Source organism: Monopterus albus, unplaced genomic scaffold, assembly GCF_001952655.1.
Source record: "Monopterus albus unplaced genomic scaffold, M_albus_1.0 scaffold23.1, whole genome shotgun sequence".
NCBI classification, from domain to species: domain Eukaryota; kingdom Metazoa; phylum Chordata; class Actinopteri; order Synbranchiformes; family Synbranchidae; genus Monopterus; species Monopterus albus.
The window spans coordinates 4185717-4205832 of NW_018127903.1; the positions used below are offsets into that span (position 1 = coordinate 4185717).

The window sequence follows — 20116 nt, forward strand, 5'->3', positions numbered from 1 at the left end:
AAAACAATCCCTCTGCTTCTGTAATCTGTACAAATGACACCCTATCCCTGTGTATGCGCTTTATTTCAGTTGCGAGGGCAGAAACCTGCATTCATACAAATTCACGTATCAACTATAAATGCTGAACAACAGTAGTTTGAACATATTGCTTATAATGAGAAAAAAAATTATTATACACAACACAGTCATGTCAGATGATGGAGCAGCAGTAACCAAAGATTGTCAGTGATGTGGACCCAGCAGTAATCACTGGCAATACACTGAGAATTAACAGTAAATGATGTAACAAAATAAAATCAGTGTACAGTGATTTTCAGGCAGATGTTTTCTAAATGTCCTTTTTAGTTTGCAGTTCTACTTTTGCAGATGCAAAAATTGCCTCTGAATACAAAGATACAGCAAATGACCATGTACATGCATTGATGTTTTTCTTAATGAACAAACTTTGGACTGTTTCTGTTCTACTCCATTCCTTCCCCCTATCCAGAAGCATTAAGTGCATAACTCAAATGTCTGAATCTAATCTAGGCTTCTTCGGCACTTCAACACATGCTGTCCTGCTCTGCAAAGGCACACTTCAGGCCTTTTCTTTTTCTGGTCCAGTCTGGACTGTGTTGGGGCAGTGCTATTTTGTCACAAGGACCAACTACTGTCTCTCATGTGTCATGAGAGCACTGTATATTTCCTGTTACTCCTTAACCTGTGGAAGAAAAGGGCTAATCCTATTTCATGTCTGCGGGTGACCAGGCTTTGTGACCACATCGGCCCCCCAGCTGAGTGCAAAGTGAAAATAAAATTTGTAAAAATACATTCATTAGTATCGTACTAAGGCAATTTCTGAGGTGAAGGCCTTCCCTTGTCTTTAAGTAGGCCCATTTTACCTCATGTGCCTCCATCCTGTCTCAGAGGAGGACTACTGGGACACACATCTGTCACCACTGTCTCTCCAAGACAAAGCAGTCGTGAATGATGTTTGCTTCTCCCGGGTCAGCACAAAAGAAAATAAGACACGAATAATCATGTAACCACATCTCCTGTAGAGAGCGCCTTCTCCATATGGAAACTTACAAAGGTTATTCTCCTATTACAAACACAACCTCTTAATAAAGAAAATGATTTTGTCACTAACTAGTCAATGTCCATTTGACTAGATACTGTTATTTAAGGAAACAGCCCATGACCATTTTCTTGGCTATCAAATATTAACAAGAGATGCACCTTAGTTTTCTCATTGTTAGGACTGTATCCATTTTCTGTCAGCTTATCTTTTTGTGCCTCAGATGTATACAAACCAAACAAGTGGGAACACAAATAACAGCATTCAGTTCAAGTCTTTGGAATGAACACTGCTCCCCTAACTCCTTTTAAAACGGTGGTTAGCCAGGAGACCAGAAAAGACACAGGGAGATGTGTGTTTTGGTCCACAAAGTCCAGTTTGACGACCATGTGCCTATTCATGCTCCAGGGGTGCCGGCCTGCTGGCCCATGAGTGGGTCCTCACCCTCCACGCCGTCCTGGACAGGGGCGCGCTCGTGCTCCACTGTGATTACGATGGTGTTCTCATCTACCAGCTCACAGGTTGGGTTGGAGAAAGCTGATAGGGGCAGGGTGATCCTCTGCATCTCGCGCTCATACACTCGCTGCTCATGCTTCTTCTTTAAGTCCTGAGCCCTAAACACAAACAAACAGATTCATTATGCTGTTAGAAATCTAGAGTTAGACCTCAAATATTTAAACCTGCAATTATTGAATTTTTGTGTCACTTGGTAGCAGCACAAACAACCTGTGACCCAAACACTGACCTTTTAAGATGTTACACATTCACCGGCCACTTTATTAGACACACCTGTATAATTGTATGCAATTCAATGCTACAACATCTGTGTTCAAGAAACTCAAAATGTTTCATTTTTTGGTAAAATTGTCATAAAGGTATAAATTCAATTATACGTTTGTTGAACTGGACTATATTAGTATATTCAGAGGTGTTCCTAATATTCTGACCCTCTTGTGTATGTAGCAAAAAATATAGGGACACCTCATAAACACAGACGTTAAAGAGGAAGTGTTGCATTGATTTGCAAACAACTGTAGAGGTGTACCTAATAAGTGGCTGGTGAGTGGAAGTAAACAGTTAGGGGGAGAGGGGGGCAAGCTACATATTCATTATAAGGAGTTTCAGACAATATGCTGTATGTAGATAACAGGTCCTGTTATAACAAGTGTCTGGTCTGCAACAAAGAAGAAGGACAGATCGTGAAGGGGAACAGTGAGCTGCCAAGCTGGCAAGGAGTTGAGGCAACACAGTGATAAGAAGCAGCACAAAGCTGCTTTCTACTGGTCTGCAGCAGAACAGGGCTATATAGTTACACACTCAGAGATCCAATAACTGCCCGTCTCAGTGCTCTGAAAACACTATATCACCACCAAGGGTTCAGTCATATCTGGGGTTTTTAACACCTCTGCTTTTCACATCTATGTGAATAACAACGCTGTCAAGTCTGTATGACACACAGCTAGACACAGCAGCCAGTTAGCTTAGCTTAGCGCAAAGACTGGAAACTGGAGGTAAACGTTTAGCCTGGCTCTGTCCAAAGAGAACAAAATCTACATCACTTATCCTGTTTTACATTGTTTTTCCCAAAATGTCAAACTATGCAGTCTTCATTTAATAATTACAGGTTGTTAGAGAGGTGTTAAAAACCTATAACTGCATGAACATATGATATGATACAGTATATTTTTTACATAAGGAAGCAGTGCTGTCTAGGGAGCTTCCAAATGGCAGGGTCACAGTACAGCCTCAGACACACAGCATTCACACAGCAGATACTGACTTCTTATAGAAGTAGCCTGATGTGATGCCGACTCCAAGGATGATTATAATCACCATCATGAGGATGCCGAGGACGTAGCCTGAAACGATACAGTGCAAGATTAAAAACCAAACACACATATACAGCCAAAACATATTTAGTTATGGAGCAATGCATGACTTAAAATGTATTCAAACTGCATGTTAGTGTGCACCACCACCATCACATGTGTTTTCAGAGTAATAACACAGTATACCAACGTACCAAGCATGCCAAGGTCTTTCTTCTGTTTGGGCCCTGTGTGCACTCGCTGGCTGACTCCTATTACTGGCTGCAGAGCAGCAACTTCTCCCTGAGAAGCTCCTGACTTGGCCATCTGAACGCTCTCTGTGGAGGGGATGGTTCCTGGTGTGCTGGAGGATTCGGCTTGTTCTGAATATACAATTAAAATACAATAAATGGTTTTTAATTGGCAATGCTTTGGCATCCCCATTGTACTGTCAATGGAAGCCAAATCATATCAGAGAAAAATATATATGCATCTTTCCCCCCGTATACATTCTTTATTTGATCTGTACACATGATATATATGCATGTGTGAAACAACATTGTCAGTAATTGAATTTGCTGAACTAGCACGTATGTCAGTTATTTTGTCCATAAATAGTTTGAGTTGATTTTCTAGTAAATGCCCTTTAACATAACATAACATAACAATTTCCCCTCAGACATGATTACACCATGGTGTAATATTCTATGCCATATTACAGTATGTAGTGTGTTGGGACACTTCTTGTAATAATGCACATAAAATATATTTGGACTTGATTGAAGTGCATCATCTGGACTGTGACATCTCCAAATACTGCTGGTCCAATAAACCTTACCACTGACTCAAATAGCTCATCTACAATAAGAGGACCACCGCCCTCATGAAACCACTGAAAGGAGAATTTATGTGCCAAATGTAAACAGGATATGCATGTTCAACCATATATCACGAGACAGGAAGGTTCAGCCGAGATGTCAACATCTGCTCTTTAACTTTTTTTTCTCCATCATGCTCTTGTTTAGACCTAGCCTGAGTTCAAGAGCATGAGGTCATACTATCAAGCAGCCAATTAAGTGCAGTCTCCAAGGGAAGCCTGGTTGTCTCTGCCAATGGGCTCAGGTTTGGGGTGTGGTTACCGACCTTCCTGCAACTGAACTTTTTGACATGTGACTTCAGCTTTTGTTAGTGTGACTTGTGTTGGCTTTTGAGATAAAAAGGAAAGAAAGGTGAAAGTATACAACAGTTCTCACACTAGTTTAAGCCTGACCATCTGACCTACTAAAGACTAATACTCTTAACTAGGAAAAGTAAACTGATGACTTGATATTTGTGGTAAATAAATACAATGAGAGCTTGAAAAGGTTCGTCTCATTATTTTCCTTAACATATCCCCCATTTTAAAACAATGAGAGCTTCACAGGGAAGACAAATATTAACCCAAGTATCGGTACGGCATAATCTGAAGAACCTCTGTGCATTCTGAGAGAAACGTGCCATCTCAATGTCACCTTGTCATTAATTTTGAGACAGCTTATTTTTATTTTCTACAAATGTATATTTTCTTAGTTTTACCTACCTTTGCATGTGACAATTGTACAAAATTGTCTCTGGACTGTCCCATCTGGCCCTGCAATGTAGCACCAAGGCTTCTCAGAGGAGTCTGGGTTTCTGCAGAAATTGTGATCACCAACACCTACAGGGGGAAATGATAAAACCAGCATGTCTGTTAGTTGTACAGACCTGTCTCTGTCTAATTGTCCAGGCTGAAAACACTGGGACCATTAATTGTTAAGACTCCTTCAGCACACTACAATGAACAGGCTGCCATGAAAACTGAGCACAAAGAAAGGAAATGGCAGCTGCTGAATAAAAGATTGATGCAACACAAATCAGTGTGTGCTGTAAGTATCATGTGTTTACAGCTCTGCATATTTCTAAGATTAAATGCAATCCTGTGGCATCTGCATTAATAAACTATCAAATCTTTCCTCCCATAAGAACACTGCTGTGCCTATCAACATCGGCGGCATTTGTCTTTAGCACTAACACAAAAGAAGACAGACACCAGAAAGAAAATTGAAGTTGTTTACCTGTCTGTGAATCAGGATGACTTTCAACATCATAGTCTCTGCTGGTGTTGGTCCAGTTTAGACAGGCCAGACCAGAAGAGGAGCTCTCTTGTTGCCCTCTGTACTCCACACCATTAGATCTCATGCAGCCTGAAAGTAACAACACAACACATGAACACAACGCTTCAACTTAAGTGACTGCGCAAAAGAGAAACATGCTAAATGTTATTGTGCATATGTTTTGATCTAAATCAGACTACACTGTATCATTTTTACGACAAATGAGAAATTAAATCCAAAACAGCACTCCATAAAGTATCTTTTTTACCTTTTAGATTTCCATCTGATGCGCTGCTCTGCACAAACGCCAAGCTCAGCAAAACAACGTGCAAGGATTTAAACATTTTGCAGAGCTGAATTAACCGACAACGTGGTGATGGAAACGCGAATGTACCTTTTGTCTCAACTAAAATAAAACATACAGAATGTTAGAATGGACGAAGAGCCTGTGTCCAGTGTTCTTTAGACACACTGCTCGCCTTCGTCGAACCCCAGCCCTTGTTTTTCTCAAAGGAGCTTCGTAAACAGCCTTCAAGTAGGGGGGAGGGGGGGGGAGCAGGAGGTGCCCTTTGCAGCACAAACCTCAAGGTCCTAAATCCTCACCAGGTTTAAACGTGCGCACACAGGAAATATCAGCTGAATCTGAACAGTCTGTACCCAACTCTGTGAGAAAAAAACACACCTAGTCCAAACAGCACAGAAAGTCAAGAAAGTAAATTCACTGTTTGTTCGTGCTGAAAAAAAAGGTTGATGTTATGGTTACTTCTATAATCCATCACTTTTCCTTATCCAACAATAAATTGGTTGTCCATGGAGGGCTGCTCTGCTTTCCATTTTCATTTTCAAATGCACTCCGTCATTACTTTCCATTTATAATCCTCATCTAACTGCAGTCTTATCTGGCTCTAAGTGCTTAGTACATCGCTCCAGACCCAATGTTTCCCAGGCTTCCTCTCCACCCAGTGAGGCCTGTTGTTCACCTGGCCTTGACCATTATCATCCTCTGTAGAGTCCACTAGGCCAGCTTGCCTCAGTCTGCCTGTGAGTAGGATGCTGTGTAACCACGCTGTGACATTGTTGGTTGACTGGTAAAGAGAGCAGCTAACGTGTGATTTGGTCAGTGCTCACTAAGCCACTTTTCCAATAGATGTTTACTCAGATTTCAGGCAATTACTAGACAAACACACAGCATCTGCCCATCACTTTCCATCACACGCTGCTCATACAGGGGGCAGGAGCCTCTCCCAGCATGCACTGGGTGACAACCATAAGTCACTAGGCCATTAGAGTGGGCCACATTTGGGACTAAGCCAACTATAGAAGTCCATAGATAGTTAGGACAAACATAACATGCACATATTTAAATGAAAATGATGGAATTTTAAAATAATCATAATTTTGACCTACTTAGTCAAACTAAGCTTTGTGACCAACGTTTCATGTTTTGCTTGTTTTTTCCTTTCCTGACAGAAACAGTCTTCCATAACTACTAGAACAGAGCTGAAGTGATGCAGCAAATTTGCTGGAGACCAGAACTGGGTAATATCTCAACAATTTCATGTGAAATGTTTTGTCAGGAGTGGAAGCAACAGCCAGAATCTGTGACATAGCTGAGGATTAGTTTTTTATTCAAAATAATGACATTCTTATTGGCAAAACAAAATAGACTATAAAAGATTAAAAACCTGTTTTGCTACATCATTACAGGCTTCGCCTTCAACGGACAACTCAACATTCTTTTAATTTTACGAGTTTGGATCCAACTGTGTGCACAAACACACACACACACAAAAAAGTGGCTGTTCCTATTTGGCCATGTTCCCTGTTGACACAGTTTAGTTAATCAGTGATGTCTTTATTATTAGACATGCTGACAAGCTGCCCTACACAGAGCCTAGCTTAAGTTTGATGTTTAGGTTCTTTTTTTTCCTCCCGTTGCGACTCCCCTGAAGTCCTCTGGTGCCCCCCAGGGAGACACATATCACACTTTGATCCCCCGCCCCCCAGGCCTTGTGGTCATTTCTGGCCATCTGTGCTCCCTGTTGTTAAAGAGCCCATGGCGCTCTTCCTTGTTTTTTTTTTTTACTTATCTACAATGTTACAATGGTGAATTATCATCTTAGATGTGACCTAAGATCAAAAAATGAGGCGTATGTATGTTCTAGTACTTATATGCAGAAGCAACTCAGTTTATACAAGCTCTCACTTGTGAGACTTTTTTCTAACAAAATAAAGTATTATACCATCAGACATACATATGCATATCGCTAAAATGTAAACCTCTTTGACATTGTGTTGCAGCAATGCCACCGAAAACCACGGGCTCTATATTCCATATACTTTAGCTCTAGAGCCAGTTATTACTGTTGCGCTATCTGACTGCCACAACTGCCTCTGGCTGTCGTGACCACATATGACGCAGTTTCACAGACAGGGCAGGAAGGGCAGAGAGAAGAGGAGGGGATACTGTGTGAGTTTGTTTTGACTCTCACTTTGCCCTTAATGGTTGAAAATTAGAGGGAAAAGTTAGTTAATGCAGCTTTAAGTGAAACATAGGCACATCGTGGTTGTATAGGAATATGTAAAACAAAGTTATAATTAAATTTAAAAACTGCAGCTCTTCTGGTTTTGAGTCTTATGTTGACAAAGTGGTGGCTTAGATAATGCCCATTAAAAGAATTTATTCATTTCTGACAATATTAATAATATATTCGGAGGAAATACAAATTGCGAGGACAACAACAAAAACCTCCATGTACATTTAATTCCTAGCCTAACACGGTCAAACATCGCATCTGCAAAGGCTTTCAAGTCAGTGTTTGCCTACTACTGAGTGCTGCCCATGTCAAACAAAAGCAGTGGGCGGGCTGCTGATGTCAGACTGCTCTAGTGTGTGGTCTGTTGTGGAGCAACCGGCAGCTTTCTTATCAGATCCAGTCAATCATCTTCAGTCCTCATGTGGTTGGAAAATGGACACTTATCTGAGCAGAAGGCCTTTAATGGAGCATTAATTTGTGTAGTGCATATCCCTGCTGGCCACCGGGCAACCGGTTTCTCCAGATGCTGTTACATTACATCACTACATCAGTCTGAGCAGTGCTACAGCTGAGACATGGCAAACTACTTAGAAGACACAGGAGCACTGCTCTGGGAATAATAATGAGTATACTGCTTGGGCTGATGGTGATCATAAAGACAGACCTGGGGCTATTCTATTGGCAGCCCCCCTGCGTAAAAAAAAAAAAAAAAAAAAGAATAAAGCTCCAGAAAATGTAAAGTTATAATCTCTGGAAGCATTATTGCAAAAGCACAAGGAACAACTGTTTGTTACACTGTCCTCCTCGTGCACGTGACAGTCAATGCCTGGTGAGCCTTCTGCCTGTGTACACAGTATGATGACAGTCAGAAGTAACTGCAGCCACTGAGCTCTTACATAACTCGGTCAGCCTGCCAAGTGCTGCTGGACTTACTTATATGGATGCCATAAGCACTCTGGGACAACTACGTTTATCTTGGGCCATGTTGGTGAAAGGACACTGAGTGTACGAGGAAAGCTACAGTGCCAGCTCTCCAGACAAAACTGCTGTTAAAGCAGAGGGAAAGTGGACGCCGTTCTGACTGAGCTGACTAAGAACTTCCTGTAAAGTCGTGTGCAGGGATGAAGGATCACAAACGTGTCCTACAACTTCGGATGTTTTCAACAGTCGGAGGAGAAAGACAGCCCTGGTGAACAGGCCACAGAGGGCGCTGTGGAAATGGGGGTCCACGAGGAGAGCCAGCCATGCTGGGGTCAGTGTCCGAGCTGGAGAGAGATCACATCATCTGATCACATATCACATGCAAATTTATCAAAAACATTTCCTGCATTCTGACTGACAAGCTAATGTGCTACCTGGCTGGATTTCTTTGCAGACTGCCAGGTTGTTTAGCACCTGTGAGGCACTCTGCTGTGCCCACACACCCAGGCTCTGTGCCAAAGCAGAGGATTCAGAGGATTTTTCAGCCATCTGCAGGAGGTAAGGCAGTACATGTGCACACATCGCAGGGGGTTCTGCAAACACATTGGCCTCATCCTGCTCATACAGACCGGAACATCTAAATAAAAAAAGCAATAATAATGACAGCTAAACATGCAATCAAGGTTGATGTTTGTAATAGGGTATTTGTTTCAGTGAGATAACATACCCAGTCTCAGAGGCCTCTCTCAGCACTGATCTGAGGTCAGGCTGAGGCAGGTGACACAGCAGCACCTCCAGTGTGCCAGGAGTATCCCAGTACTCCTCTAGCAGCAGGTCCAGTAGGAACGGCAGAGCCTGGTTGACCTGCATCAGGTGGACGCTGCTCTTTCTCTCTCCTCTTCTCTTATGGTGCAGCATGGAGGTAAAACAAGCTGCTTTCATCCTCACCTGCTGGCTTTGGTCCTGCAGCAAGTAAAGGCCAGTGCTGATCAACCTAAACCAGAAGAGATGCAATATTTTTCATTTCTGTCCATTAGGGTGGATCACTTAACAGACAGCACTATCTGACTGCCTTCATACCTGATCACGAGGGCCGGCAGAGCGCTGTGTTCTCTCAGGCTGTGGCTCATTAGTGGAACTCCAGCCACACACAGAGCTTCAGCACATGCCTGCCTGAGTACTTCAGGGGCCTCTGGGGAACGGTGGCATTCCAGGATGCTACACCAGTGTTGCAACATGGACATCTTTAGACTGATATACAGAAAGACAAGAAGAAAATCAGAGCTGCGGTTAGAGGTGATCCAGTATGTGGCTCTATGATGAAGAAAGATAACAAGACATGTAAAAACCTGGAATGTGACCACTGGGAAAGCAGCAAACTAGCAGCATACAGAGCTTGGGACAGAAATTCTGGCCCAGTTCCCTGGTCCTCCAGGATCCCAAGCAACAAATCCAGACACTCGGCCAGTGGGACAGACCGAGGACGATGTCCTTCAGCCATCACTGCCACCAGCGCTCTCAGGTAGGTCCTGCGGTACTCCACACTGTGGCTCAACACCGCCTCCTTCAGGTGCGACTGGAGACAGATAACATTAGTACAGCCCTTAAAACCTACCTGTCAAATGATAAATGTGTTTTAAATACCAACCAGGCATAATTATGTAATAATATTTAAAGTTCTTTTGGTTTGTTTTTAAAAGACAGTTATTTCTGATTCTTTAAAAAAAGTAATAACTTTATACTTACCATTATTATAGTAAAACTAAATCAAATATATAAAAAGAGAGTGCTCTAGTCCAAGTAAATGATGAAATAAGGGTAAATAAGTGCTGTAAAATGAATGGCTATGCAACATAAGCAGCAGCCCATATCTGCAGTGTCACATCTTATGTTTATTTTGAAAACAGTCAATTAAACATTAAACAGAATATACATAGGAAAGTATGGTCTAGATAATGTACGTGAACTTTAACACAGCAAATAAAAGTGGTAGATATCCTCAGCATGACTGTACTTACTGTAGGGCTCCATAACTACAGACTATAATATCTTAGAAACACTCCCTTTCTTATGTAAAAGAGAAAAAGAAATCTCCCACCAGACTTCAGCCTCAGCTGGTGTGTTATTTAAGTCTATTTATGCTTCCTCTGTTTTCTCACATTGTGTTCTAAGAAAGTCATTATACTGAAAGCTGTTAGACAGGTTCTGGAAAGGTTGTTTTCCTCATGATGAAGTCTAGGGAGCAGATTAATTCTCACCTGCAACACCCTCTCGATCGCCTCTTTCAAACTGGTCTGCTGCGAACCTCGCCCGTCTGCCAACCACGCAAATAATGAGAGCCTGAGATCAGGGCTTGAGGAAGCAAAGTTGTTCCAGAGTTGACATGCCTGCTTCACATCTGCACATAGAAAGTGGATGGCTCGCCGGTGGAAGGATGACAGCCCAACCTGTCGAGATGTTACATAGAAAAGAGGTTAATACAAAGGGTTTAGGGGTAATAGGATCTTGAGTATTTCTATATAATCTTAAATACTCATGACTAAACAAACAACAATTAAAGTTATAGTTTAGAAGAATTCTTAAATTACGCTTATTCTAACTTTATTGCACCAGAAAATCAATTAATTTGCCTCATCTGGCTTGTGTTTGCTGCAAAATCCTGATTGTTGCACCAAAATATGTGACATCATCTTTTCCAAGAGAGCTTTGCCAACTGCTAACACACTAAACAGCAGTGTCAATGTATGAACCCATCACTTAAAAAATAGGTTTAAGACACTAACCACACAAACGCTGCATTCTGTTTTGATTCCAGGCTAAGGAGCAATGCTTTGTGTTAACTCTCACCCCATGTTTTACATCTATGTATGTATAGCATGTATAGATGTAATACCATCAATAAAAGGCTAAAATATTCCTCTAACAATGTCTGTTTTTAACACTGTATATGGATGTGTCAGTGTGTGTGTCACGCACCTGAAGCCCCCGTTGAGGTGTCTGGAGGTCACGCATGAGCATGTCACTGAGCTTTGACAAGTAAGTCTCACTGCAGAATCTTCTTAGCAAGTCCGCCACGCTGACGTAGACCGCCTTCACCAAGGGGCAGCATTGAGCTTCAGTCACCAGCCACAGTGAGGCATCGACCCTGCTCACGACCTCAGACAGGTCAGCTGAAGGGTCACTGCAAACACAAACACAGTAGGATTTCAAAACCTGTCTGTGTCTGATGAAAGTGTGTGATGAATGAATAAACAGCTCTTTTAAGTCTCACCTGCGTGTGCAGAGAACTCTCTCTAGAACAGCTTTGATCAGCAGCAGCTGTCCATGGAGCCGGTTGTGGTAGCGGCGCTCCTGTGGACCGGGCAGCTGAGCCATCAGTTTTATGAGTATGTTCATGTACTCTGATGGGGGAGTCATGGCAACCAAAGCCTTAGATGCCATAATTCTCACATTGTAAATAGGACTGGCAGACAGCTGGAGCAAAGGAGGCAGGAAGTCTGACAACATTCTGAAATCAGAGAAAACCAGAGAAGACGTTCACTTGGTCAAATGGAGATTCATACATTTAGAAAACCTGGCTCTCTCCCCCACTGCTTTGGGTAAAACACTTATTTGCATTATTGCTGCCAGTTACAGCTGAGGAGACGACTGATACCACTGACATGTCAATGTAATATTGTGGGTTTTGTTACTTTTGGACAGAGCCAGGCTGGCTGTTTCTCCATGTTTCCAGACTTTATGCTAAGCAAAGCCAACCGGCTGCCGGCTCCAGCTACATATTTATAGTGCAAACATGAGAGCAGTATCAACTTTGTAACCTTACTCTTGGCAAAAAAACCAAATAAGTGTATTTCCCAAAATGTCAAACTAATCCTTTTAACCAGTGATCCTCAATCACACCCTCAAGGTCAAAGAATTTACTGATAGCCAATTCAGGTCATTTCTTAGCTTTTTCTTCACTAGTAAAGTTGAGTAAATTATTAAATGCAACGGTCTAACATTTGGTTTAAATAAACACTTGCATACTTTGGGTCTGAATAAAAACTAAGACTTGTAATAGTTCGCCTGACCAAACCATCTAGTAAAAAGTAATCACTCAGTTGCGTCCTGAACACCAGGCTGGAGTTGGGCTAACAGAGTGAGGATGGGGTAGAGTGAGGGTTGGAGGTGAAGCTTGGCCTCATCAGGTGGACCCTGGAGGTCTTGCGCTGCCCCTCTCAGCTTGCCCAAGAGGAAGGGCTGGAGGGTAGGGTAGTGGAAGAAGAAGGTAGAGGGGGACATGCCATGCTGGGTGGGACCACACTCTTCACTGCTGGGCCTCTGACCAAGCATTCGCGAGCACAGAGAGCCTAGAAAAAGGATTTTAATTACTGTAGTACCACAAGTGTTAATTCGAGCAGAACCAAATATATATTCCTGGAAGTGTTATGATAATAAATAAAAATACAAATTTACTGGTTTCAGCTCCTAAAATGTATTTCTTAAATTTTTTCCTTCCAAATGAATAATAACTGAATATTTTGGACAAACAAAATGTGCAGTTTGAATAACAATGTGCATCTTCACATTACAGCCTAAAAGTAAAGCTCTTAATGTGTTTGTGTCTCACTGTAAAGTTGCAGAGCAGCATTTCTCATGGCCCAGCAGGGAGAGCTGAGCAGAGTGAGCGACAAGATGGTTACAGCTGGGGCAAACTGAAAGACTGCTCCTCCCAGAGTGGAGCCACGTACCAGGGCCTGCAGAGTGTGAACCGCACACACCTGGAAGGGAATCGACAACAATGTGACCACATCTGTCTTATACATATAAACAGCAATGATCCTCATTCATGTTAGTATGTCTACAAACCTGAGGCAGGTCCAGTGTTTGGTCCCAGTTGTCAGGTAGAGGAGTTTGGGCTGTCTCCAGTAAGGTTTGGATGCTGTGAGCTAACAGAGGTCTTGCGTTACTGGCCTCCTCTGCTGACACAACACACAGAATCAACATAGGCAGCCCAGCAGCCCGCCGGGTCACAGATGTACAACGAGGGGACTGCACAACCTCTAATCCCTGTGAAGAGATGTGAGAGGACATGTCTATAAGGCAGCAGTCCAGCATTTGCATTAATGGAAAATACACACAAGCATGTATCACTGCTCACTTGTTTCAGCATGTTTGTCGGGATAGCTTGAAGCTCTGGGTTATTGCTGCTCAACAGAGAGGCACAGAACTTGGTGAAGCCTATACAACATCCCTCTACTGCCCCCTGGTGACGGGAAATGTGTTTTTCAGAACAGAACGGGAATACTAAGGTGATGCAGACTTAATCCCTCTAAATGGGTTTATCAATCTTACCCAGTGCCGGCATTTGAGAAGAATATTCTGGAATACTTTTGCTGCTCTTTTTAGATCCTCTATTGTCAGAAGGCACCAGCTGGGTTTGGCTGTAGTGACGATTTTCTCCACCAGAGAACCTAAAAAGATTCCTATTTCCTAATAAGGAAACATGAAGGCAAGTAATATTGAGAAAAAAAACTACACCTGCAGTAAATATGCTAAAATGTCAGGTTCTGATATCCCATTAAGCATCTAAATGTCATGAGGCTGTGCTCTTCAGATAGCAGGACGCACTCCTCTCCATCCCCTTGTCCGCCCCTAGATCCTTGAGCTATCAGAGAGCTGATGGCATTTCCCATATCACAAAAAGAAGGGGGAACATCTACGACAGAAGACAGCAATTGTCTGTGATGATGCCATAACGAAATCTGAGATGTTGTGTACTTCATTCGCAGATAAGTACTGTTTCTACACATTTCTCCATTACCCTTTTCAGTGGAACAATCATCCTGGTCTCCATAGAGAACACCCAGCAGCAGCAGAGAGACTTTCTCCAGCAGACCCAGCACCTCAGTCGTCAAACTGTGGTTAAGTGTATCATACACACTGCTGGGTGTCTCAAGCAAACACCTCTGAAGGGCACTTAGAATACCTGGAACATCAATCATGACAGGATTTAAAGAACTAAAAGTTTTCCAAGTTTTCCAGTAAACATCTACATGTTGTACATCTTAAGCTTCACCATGAATAGGTTTGGTTCTGGCAGCAAGCATCATTTCAACTTTGGCTGTCAGATAGTGTTCCTCCAACTCCTTCACCAGGAATCTGACCATGCTGGAGGCCTTGGGGTTAGGTCCACTGCTGACAGTAATGTTACTGTTCAGCCTGCAGCCTTCATGCTGCTCTTGTGATCTACAGATAAACAAAAAGTAACTGGTCGGCCCTTGCATATAAAGCAGGCATAATTCTGAACAGGAGCATACAGGAGCCAAGGCTCACTTCTGTAAGAGGACTTTAGTCATCAGTGCTCCCATCTGAGCCTCCTGCACCCGAGGACTGCACAGAAACTGTTTGATTCGCGTGAGCAGCACTGCAGCTATATCATCTGGAAAACAGGGTGGGAAGAATCTCAACAATAACCCAGCGGAGAGCTCTCGAATCTGTAACGGAAAAAAAAACCTCCTGTATCTATTCTATCTTCATAATCAATCTGATATATAAAAAGACATTGAAGCAAGTAAAGGCAGCTCTACCTCATTTGTAGAATCCTCTAAACAGCTGATAAGGACCAGCTGTTTAGTCCTGCAGAAGAAATCCCACTGTCCTTTTTGTCTAGCACAGTTAATAAGAGACCCCATATTTGCTGCAAAAATGATTTCAAGAAACTCAAAATGCAAACTTAAATAATAAAAGAACTTAAAACTTAACATTTAACAGGAATGCAGAGAACCATGTACTAGCACCACAAAATAGTATTTAAAACAAATTATTTTGTCTTCTTTTCTACATTTTCCAGTCACTGATTTTCCAGACTGACCTGGAGGTTGTCCCTTCTTTTTGTCTGGGCTCCAGGTGTCTGTGCACGTCTCCAGCACCGCAGTCAGCAACAACAACACAGTCTTCTTCCTCTGATAACTGTGTCCTGGTGCCAGATAGCTGTATGGAAGCTGACTCAACCATTCCACAAACCCTATATTGCATACAAAAAAGGTTTTGATGAACAGGAAATTTTTTTAAAAATTACTGAAAAATGCAGGGCTGAGTTTTAAATTACAAACAATGCAACAAAGGCAAATGTTAAGCCTTCATGGGAACTGGTTCCCTTTGCTTTAAAAATTCAAATACACGAATGTTGACTGAAGGACTCATTATTTTAGCAATATTATAACTAGATCCACTACACTATAACTAAATCCTTTTCCACAAAACCTTGTCAAATGAAGTTGCAAAGAAAGCGCACAACATAGTATGATAAATATACATCAGTCTGTAGAGTAGAATATAAATCACCTCACCTATGCCCTGCTCCAAGATATGCTGCGCCTTTTCCGACTGGGCAGCATCTACTTTCTTTTTGCCCTTCTCTCTTCTCTGACGTGCCAAACAGCCGTCTCTGATACGGACCAAAAACCTCTTCACTCCAGCCTGAAAATATTGACGAAAAGATGAGGACTCACAGTTTAGGTTCTGAGGTATAAATATCCTCATTAGTGACATCTCCTCTGAGGTAGGAGTGTCGTTGGTCTTTGGGCTGCAGCAGAGGAGGCTGAGAGCAGCAAGACGGACTTTGTCATCTGCAGATCCCAGAGCTAGATGGAGGGTGTCAAGGGTTGAGCTACCCCGCAGAGCCCATAGTGAGCCTCCAGTCGTAGCTCGATACGAGCTCATGATGCAGGCCCAGGCATAGAGGTGGCCAGGGGCAAACGGGTCCAGAGAGGCGAGCAGGTGTTCCACAGCAGAGGGGAAGACTAGGAAGGTGCAGGGTAGTAAGTATGTTGAGCTGTTGCTCTGTAGGAGAGTCACATCAGATGTCAGTGCCTCGAGAAGGACTGGCCGCCAACGCCTTGCCCACCAATCAGCCAGATCCAGTTCAGTGTGTGAAGCAGACTTTCGTGAGCCATCACACAGCTCGCGCCTCTGCTGTTGGATCAGACACTTATAAAGCTCTGATCCACATGGTGACAGGTGATTGGTTGACAAGCACTTCAGGAGATGATTAGGTATTTCAACATACTGATCCAGCACCTGGTTGATCAAAAAACAATGCATCAAAGTCATCATGACTAATACTGACTACGCATTAACATTATTAACACTGTAATACCTCTTAATCCTCACCATGTCAGTACCCAGATATGGCAGTAGAGCACAAAGGTGATGATATTTGGCTTTTGATTCCCAAGGGAGTTTGATTATTTGCTCAAGTAGAGTAAAATAAAGAGTCTTCTTTGTATCACAAAACTGATCACAGTCCATCTCATAGAGGCCCAGTAGCAGAGAAAACGCACTGCGCACAAGCTCAGACACACCTTCCACCTGGCAACGCACAGTAAGACAGATTATTTAGTACTGACATGGTCAAACCTACAGTATATTCATCATTATTGAGATTATAAAGCCATTTTATTTTGAACTGCAATAATTCTGATAATGTTAATTTGACTCACTGGGCTTTCTGCATTTGTCCACATGATATGAATAAGTTGTTTCTGCAAGCGGCTGTTGTCAGGCAGAAGACGAACATCTGTCATTTTCCAGATGTCAGCCAGACATTCTTTAACTTTCTTCAGCCATAGTGTTAAGACTGCAACAACAAGTCAGGTTTAAACAGGTGATCTTGCAATTTATGCACATGAAAAACCAATCTGGACGTTATTCACCGTCGAAGGCGAAGCAGTGACAATCCATCTTCTCTTCACACAAAGTATAGACCAGAGGAAACAAACCACTCAGCAGTAAACACCTCTGAAAACAAGGAATGGATGGATTTGCTAATAGCACCAAGCACAAACATGTTTCTGACATGAGTTTTTAGTAGATTTACTTCAGTGTCATCCACGTGTGAAGTGAGCAAGATATGAGGTCGACAGCAGGTCAGGAGGCCTCTGCTCACAGCCAGCCTGTCCACTCCATCCATCCCTTTAGGGTTACACTGTACCTGGAGAGCACCAACAGTCAGCAGCCAGGGCTCTGAGAAGTAAGAGAAAGGACAGCTATTCTGTCAGGAATCTCTAGCCAGGCATTCAGTTATAGAATCTGTAATATATGTAGCATTTACAGTTTTGTATAAATAGTACCACAGAGGAAAAAAAACAGCAATTTAAAGGCTAAATTTATTTAAATGTTACCACAACCCCAAAATTTGATTTGCTCATGCTTTTTGTCCAGTGGCATTCGAGGTTACCTACCAAAGTGAGAGACCTGTAGCAGACTCCAGGCAGCAGCTCCTCCTGCTCTGCTCTCTGTCGCCGTGTTGATCAACATGGCCACAGCAGTGCCCGCCAAAAGCCGAGTGTCCCTATTGAAGCACTAAAAGACAGGGCGATCACTGATCAAATGAAACAATGCAACTTAACTGAGATATGTCTTTCAAATAAGTGACTCTGAAATAGTGAATTAGTAAGAAACCTGTCCAAGAATTATGTCCACAAGAGCCTGCAAGATCTTCTGCACTACTGAGTCCTTGTTCTCCTTGTTCCACACTAGAGGAGCTACTTCACTAGACAACAGGTGAAATATTTGCAAACACACCTGCAGAGATCACAGTTCTCAGGTTGGTAACAAAGATCACACAGTAAGTCTGCTTTGAATACAATGCACCTTGTCTGATTCATGAAGGACGCTGCTCCTAATGTACCTTGACAGCAATGTAACACAGTGGTCCATCTGTCAGGGATTCCTGTTGCAATACAGCAGCAAATAACTGGGACATTTTATTCAGCCATGACAGGTATGACCTTCGCCACACCTCACGACCAGCAGTGCTGTCTTCCAAGAACATACGGGCTAAAAATATTTTTAAAAACATGATAAAATTGTGATATGACATTAGTGACATAGTGTAAACACGTTTTTTTTTTTGTTTTGTTTTTTTGCCAGCACCAACCTCGCTGCAGATCCTCAAAAGAAAGAATCTGAAAAGATGACATGGTGTAAGTTACCTGCAGTGCATTTATGCGGATATCCAGCAAACACAACTTAAGTTAGAGCTCTCTGTACCTGGTCACTGCTGAATATAGAATGCAAACACTGATGCGTTTCTTTGAAAACTAACTGGTGGTCCACCTTTGCCAAATGTTGCAACATCTGTTAAGTAAATATAAAGTTTCAATTAGATTCCCTTTTGTTTTAGGTATTGCACGGTGAAAACACACTGTCGGGCTTACCTGGTCCACTTTACGGCAGGCTGTGGAGATGCTGACCATTTGCAGCTGCGTGGAGAGGAGGAGTCTGACAAGAAGCTGAAGATGTCTCTCTTCTAACCCACGAATCTCTGCATCTGAAATTTGTCTCAGCAGCTGGAGACTCTCCTCCAAACAACGATCCTTGGATCTTTTCACACCGCTCCTGTTCAATCATAATTAAATCACTGATATATAATCTTACAAGACCGGAAGAATTATGTACTCCAACATGCTGAGAGAGATATATATATATATATGTGTATAGCTACTGCACAGTAGGTACCAACCTGGAGGATTGAGACAGTTTATCCAAAAAGAGTCTGAGTGTTTGGTTGGCATTTCCGGGAGCTTGATTTTCGGTGGTCACACAGTCTTGCAGACTTGTCATCAGGCCTTCTAAGGACAACATTGTTATATTAACTCCACTGTACAGACTTCTGATATTGCCAGATACATCGGCAGCACGCTGTGTGGCCAGTCACGTGATATAACTCTAATTCTACGCTTCTAAAATCAGTGGTGATCGTAGACTTACTGCGACATGCTCCCACCTAGAGGCTGACATATGCAGTCTTTTTTGTCCATATTAACTGTATTTATTGAAATAAAAGACATCCACAAACAAAATCGCATAATAAAAGACAAAGCATTCAACGTCCAAATACCTTCGAAGTATTATAATTTAATTAATTGTGCTTTAACTAAAAAAGTTATTTTACAGGCAGAAGGACTGACTCCTTAAATAAAGGTGCCTATGTACAGTATTTTTATGTAGCTATACAATGTGTACAGCTTTAAGGTACTTGTACTTGAGTATTTTCATTATGTGTTAATCCATAAGTATGACTGTGGTGGACAAATAGCGACCCATGGGGTTAATCTGGCCCTCCTCCGGAAATGTTTGGTCACTGAATGAAAACAAAACCCTCACCTGTAGTTTGTTTCAACACTATTTATTTATTTATTACAAATTTGTTTAGGCAATAAAATGTAAAAGCAAGGCTCATATAAATATCAACAGACATGATCTTGCAACATGTAATTATAATCAGTGATTTGTATATCAAACACACATAGGTGCTGACAACAACATCAGCAACATGTCCGTGCAGATTCTCAGCCATCCAGGTCATAGTCAGCAACACTTTCATTTAACCATAAATGAAACAGATAGTTGTTTTTCATGTGTGGATAACCTTTAATTTAAAACTTTCAATTCTTAGAGTAAAACACAAGACATAATTTTTTGCAGTTCTAACATAAGCTGCTGTAGGTTTGTCATGGGAAAATGACATCAGAACTTGGATACAAAAGGCTATTAAAACAACAATGTTAATAAACTTGTTCTATTTTTAAAAGAAATAACATACTCAAACTAGACAAATGCATTTCCTGAAGAAAATGTGTGTGGATGCTGATTGCTGAAGAATTGCCCTGAAAA

General features: G+C 42.1%; 3 protein-coding genes across 3 annotated transcripts; all 3 read right to left on the bottom strand.

Annotated features, from left to right (window-relative positions):
* Nucleotides 1-44: 44 nt before the first annotated feature.
* pik3ip1 (phosphoinositide-3-kinase interacting protein 1) lies at nt 45-5587 on the bottom strand. Its single transcript, XM_020594392.1, has 6 exons — nt 5266-5587; nt 4959-5087; nt 4445-4561; nt 3081-3248; nt 2838-2916; nt 45-1671 (listed from the first exon to the last, which is right to left on the bottom strand). The coding sequence occupies exons 1-6, from the start codon at nt 5339-5341 to the stop codon at nt 1455-1457; spliced, it is 786 nt and encodes a 261-aa protein (XP_020450048.1). The 5' UTR covers nt 5342-5587; the 3' UTR covers nt 45-1454.
* A 2625-nt stretch (nt 5588-8212) lies between these two features.
* LOC109956972 (thyroid adenoma-associated protein homolog) lies at nt 8213-14014 on the bottom strand. The gene is made up of 13 exons (XM_020594495.1): nt 13790-14014; nt 13596-13700; nt 13304-13504; nt 13065-13215; nt 12552-12804; nt 11727-11963; nt 11432-11636; nt 10714-10902; nt 9805-10031; nt 9536-9706; nt 9183-9449; nt 8890-9092; nt 8213-8799 (listed from the first exon to the last, which is right to left on the bottom strand). Exons 2-13 carry the CDS (start codon nt 13605-13607, stop codon nt 8552-8554), a joined length of 2364 nt encoding a protein of 787 aa, XP_020450151.1. The 5' UTR covers nt 13608-13700; nt 13790-14014; the 3' UTR covers nt 8213-8551.
* LOC109957044 (thyroid adenoma-associated protein homolog) lies at nt 13990-19212 on the bottom strand. The gene is made up of 18 exons (XM_020594615.1): nt 18963-19212; nt 18658-18838; nt 18491-18577; nt 18378-18405; nt 18129-18277; nt 17900-18022; nt 17680-17800; nt 17316-17461; nt 17152-17236; nt 16939-17075; nt 16610-16807; nt 15787-16516; nt 15309-15461; nt 15025-15134; nt 14771-14931; nt 14514-14683; nt 14259-14423; nt 13990-14153 (listed from the first exon to the last, which is right to left on the bottom strand). The coding sequence occupies exons 1-18, from the start codon at nt 19082-19084 to the stop codon at nt 13990-13992; spliced, it is 3030 nt and encodes a 1009-aa protein (XP_020450271.1). The 5' UTR covers nt 19085-19212.
* Nucleotides 19213-20116: the final 904 nt, after the last annotated feature.

Excerpts from the sequence above, each read along its gene's own strand:
- LOC109956972 (XM_020594495.1), bottom strand. Across the intron at positions 9,707-9,804 it reads TCCCAGTGGTCACATTCCAG|TCTAAAGATGTCCATGTTGC; the intron begins GTTTTTACATGT and ends TCTGTATATCAG. Across the intron at positions 9,450-9,535 it reads CTGCCGGCCCTCGTGATCAG|GTTGATCAGCACTGGCCTTT; the intron begins GTATGAAGGCAG and ends CTTCTGGTTTAG.
- LOC109957044 (XM_020594615.1), bottom strand. The coding sequence starts at position 19,084 with ATGTTGTCCTTAGAAGGCCTGATGACAAGTCTGCAAGACTGTGTGACC. Across the intron at positions 18,578-18,657 it reads CCTGCCGTAAAGTGGACCAG|ATGTTGCAACATTTGGCAAA; the intron begins GTAAGCCCGACA and ends TTTACTTAACAG. Across the intron at positions 14,684-14,770 it reads ACTAAAGTCCTCTTACAGAA|ATCACAAGAGCAGCATGAAG; the intron begins GTGAGCCTTGGC and ends GTTTATCTGTAG.
- pik3ip1 (XM_020594392.1), bottom strand. The coding sequence starts at position 5,341 with ATGTTTAAATCCTTGCACGTTGTTTTGCTGAGCTTGGCGTTTGTGCAG. Across the intron at positions 4,562-4,958 it reads TCATCCTGATTCACAGACAG|GTGTTGGTGATCACAATTTC; the intron begins GTAAACAACTTC and ends TTCCCCCTGTAG. Across the intron at positions 2,917-3,080 it reads GAAAGACCTTGGCATGCTTG|GCTACGTCCTCGGCATCCTC; the intron begins GTACGTTGGTAT and ends GTATCGTTTCAG.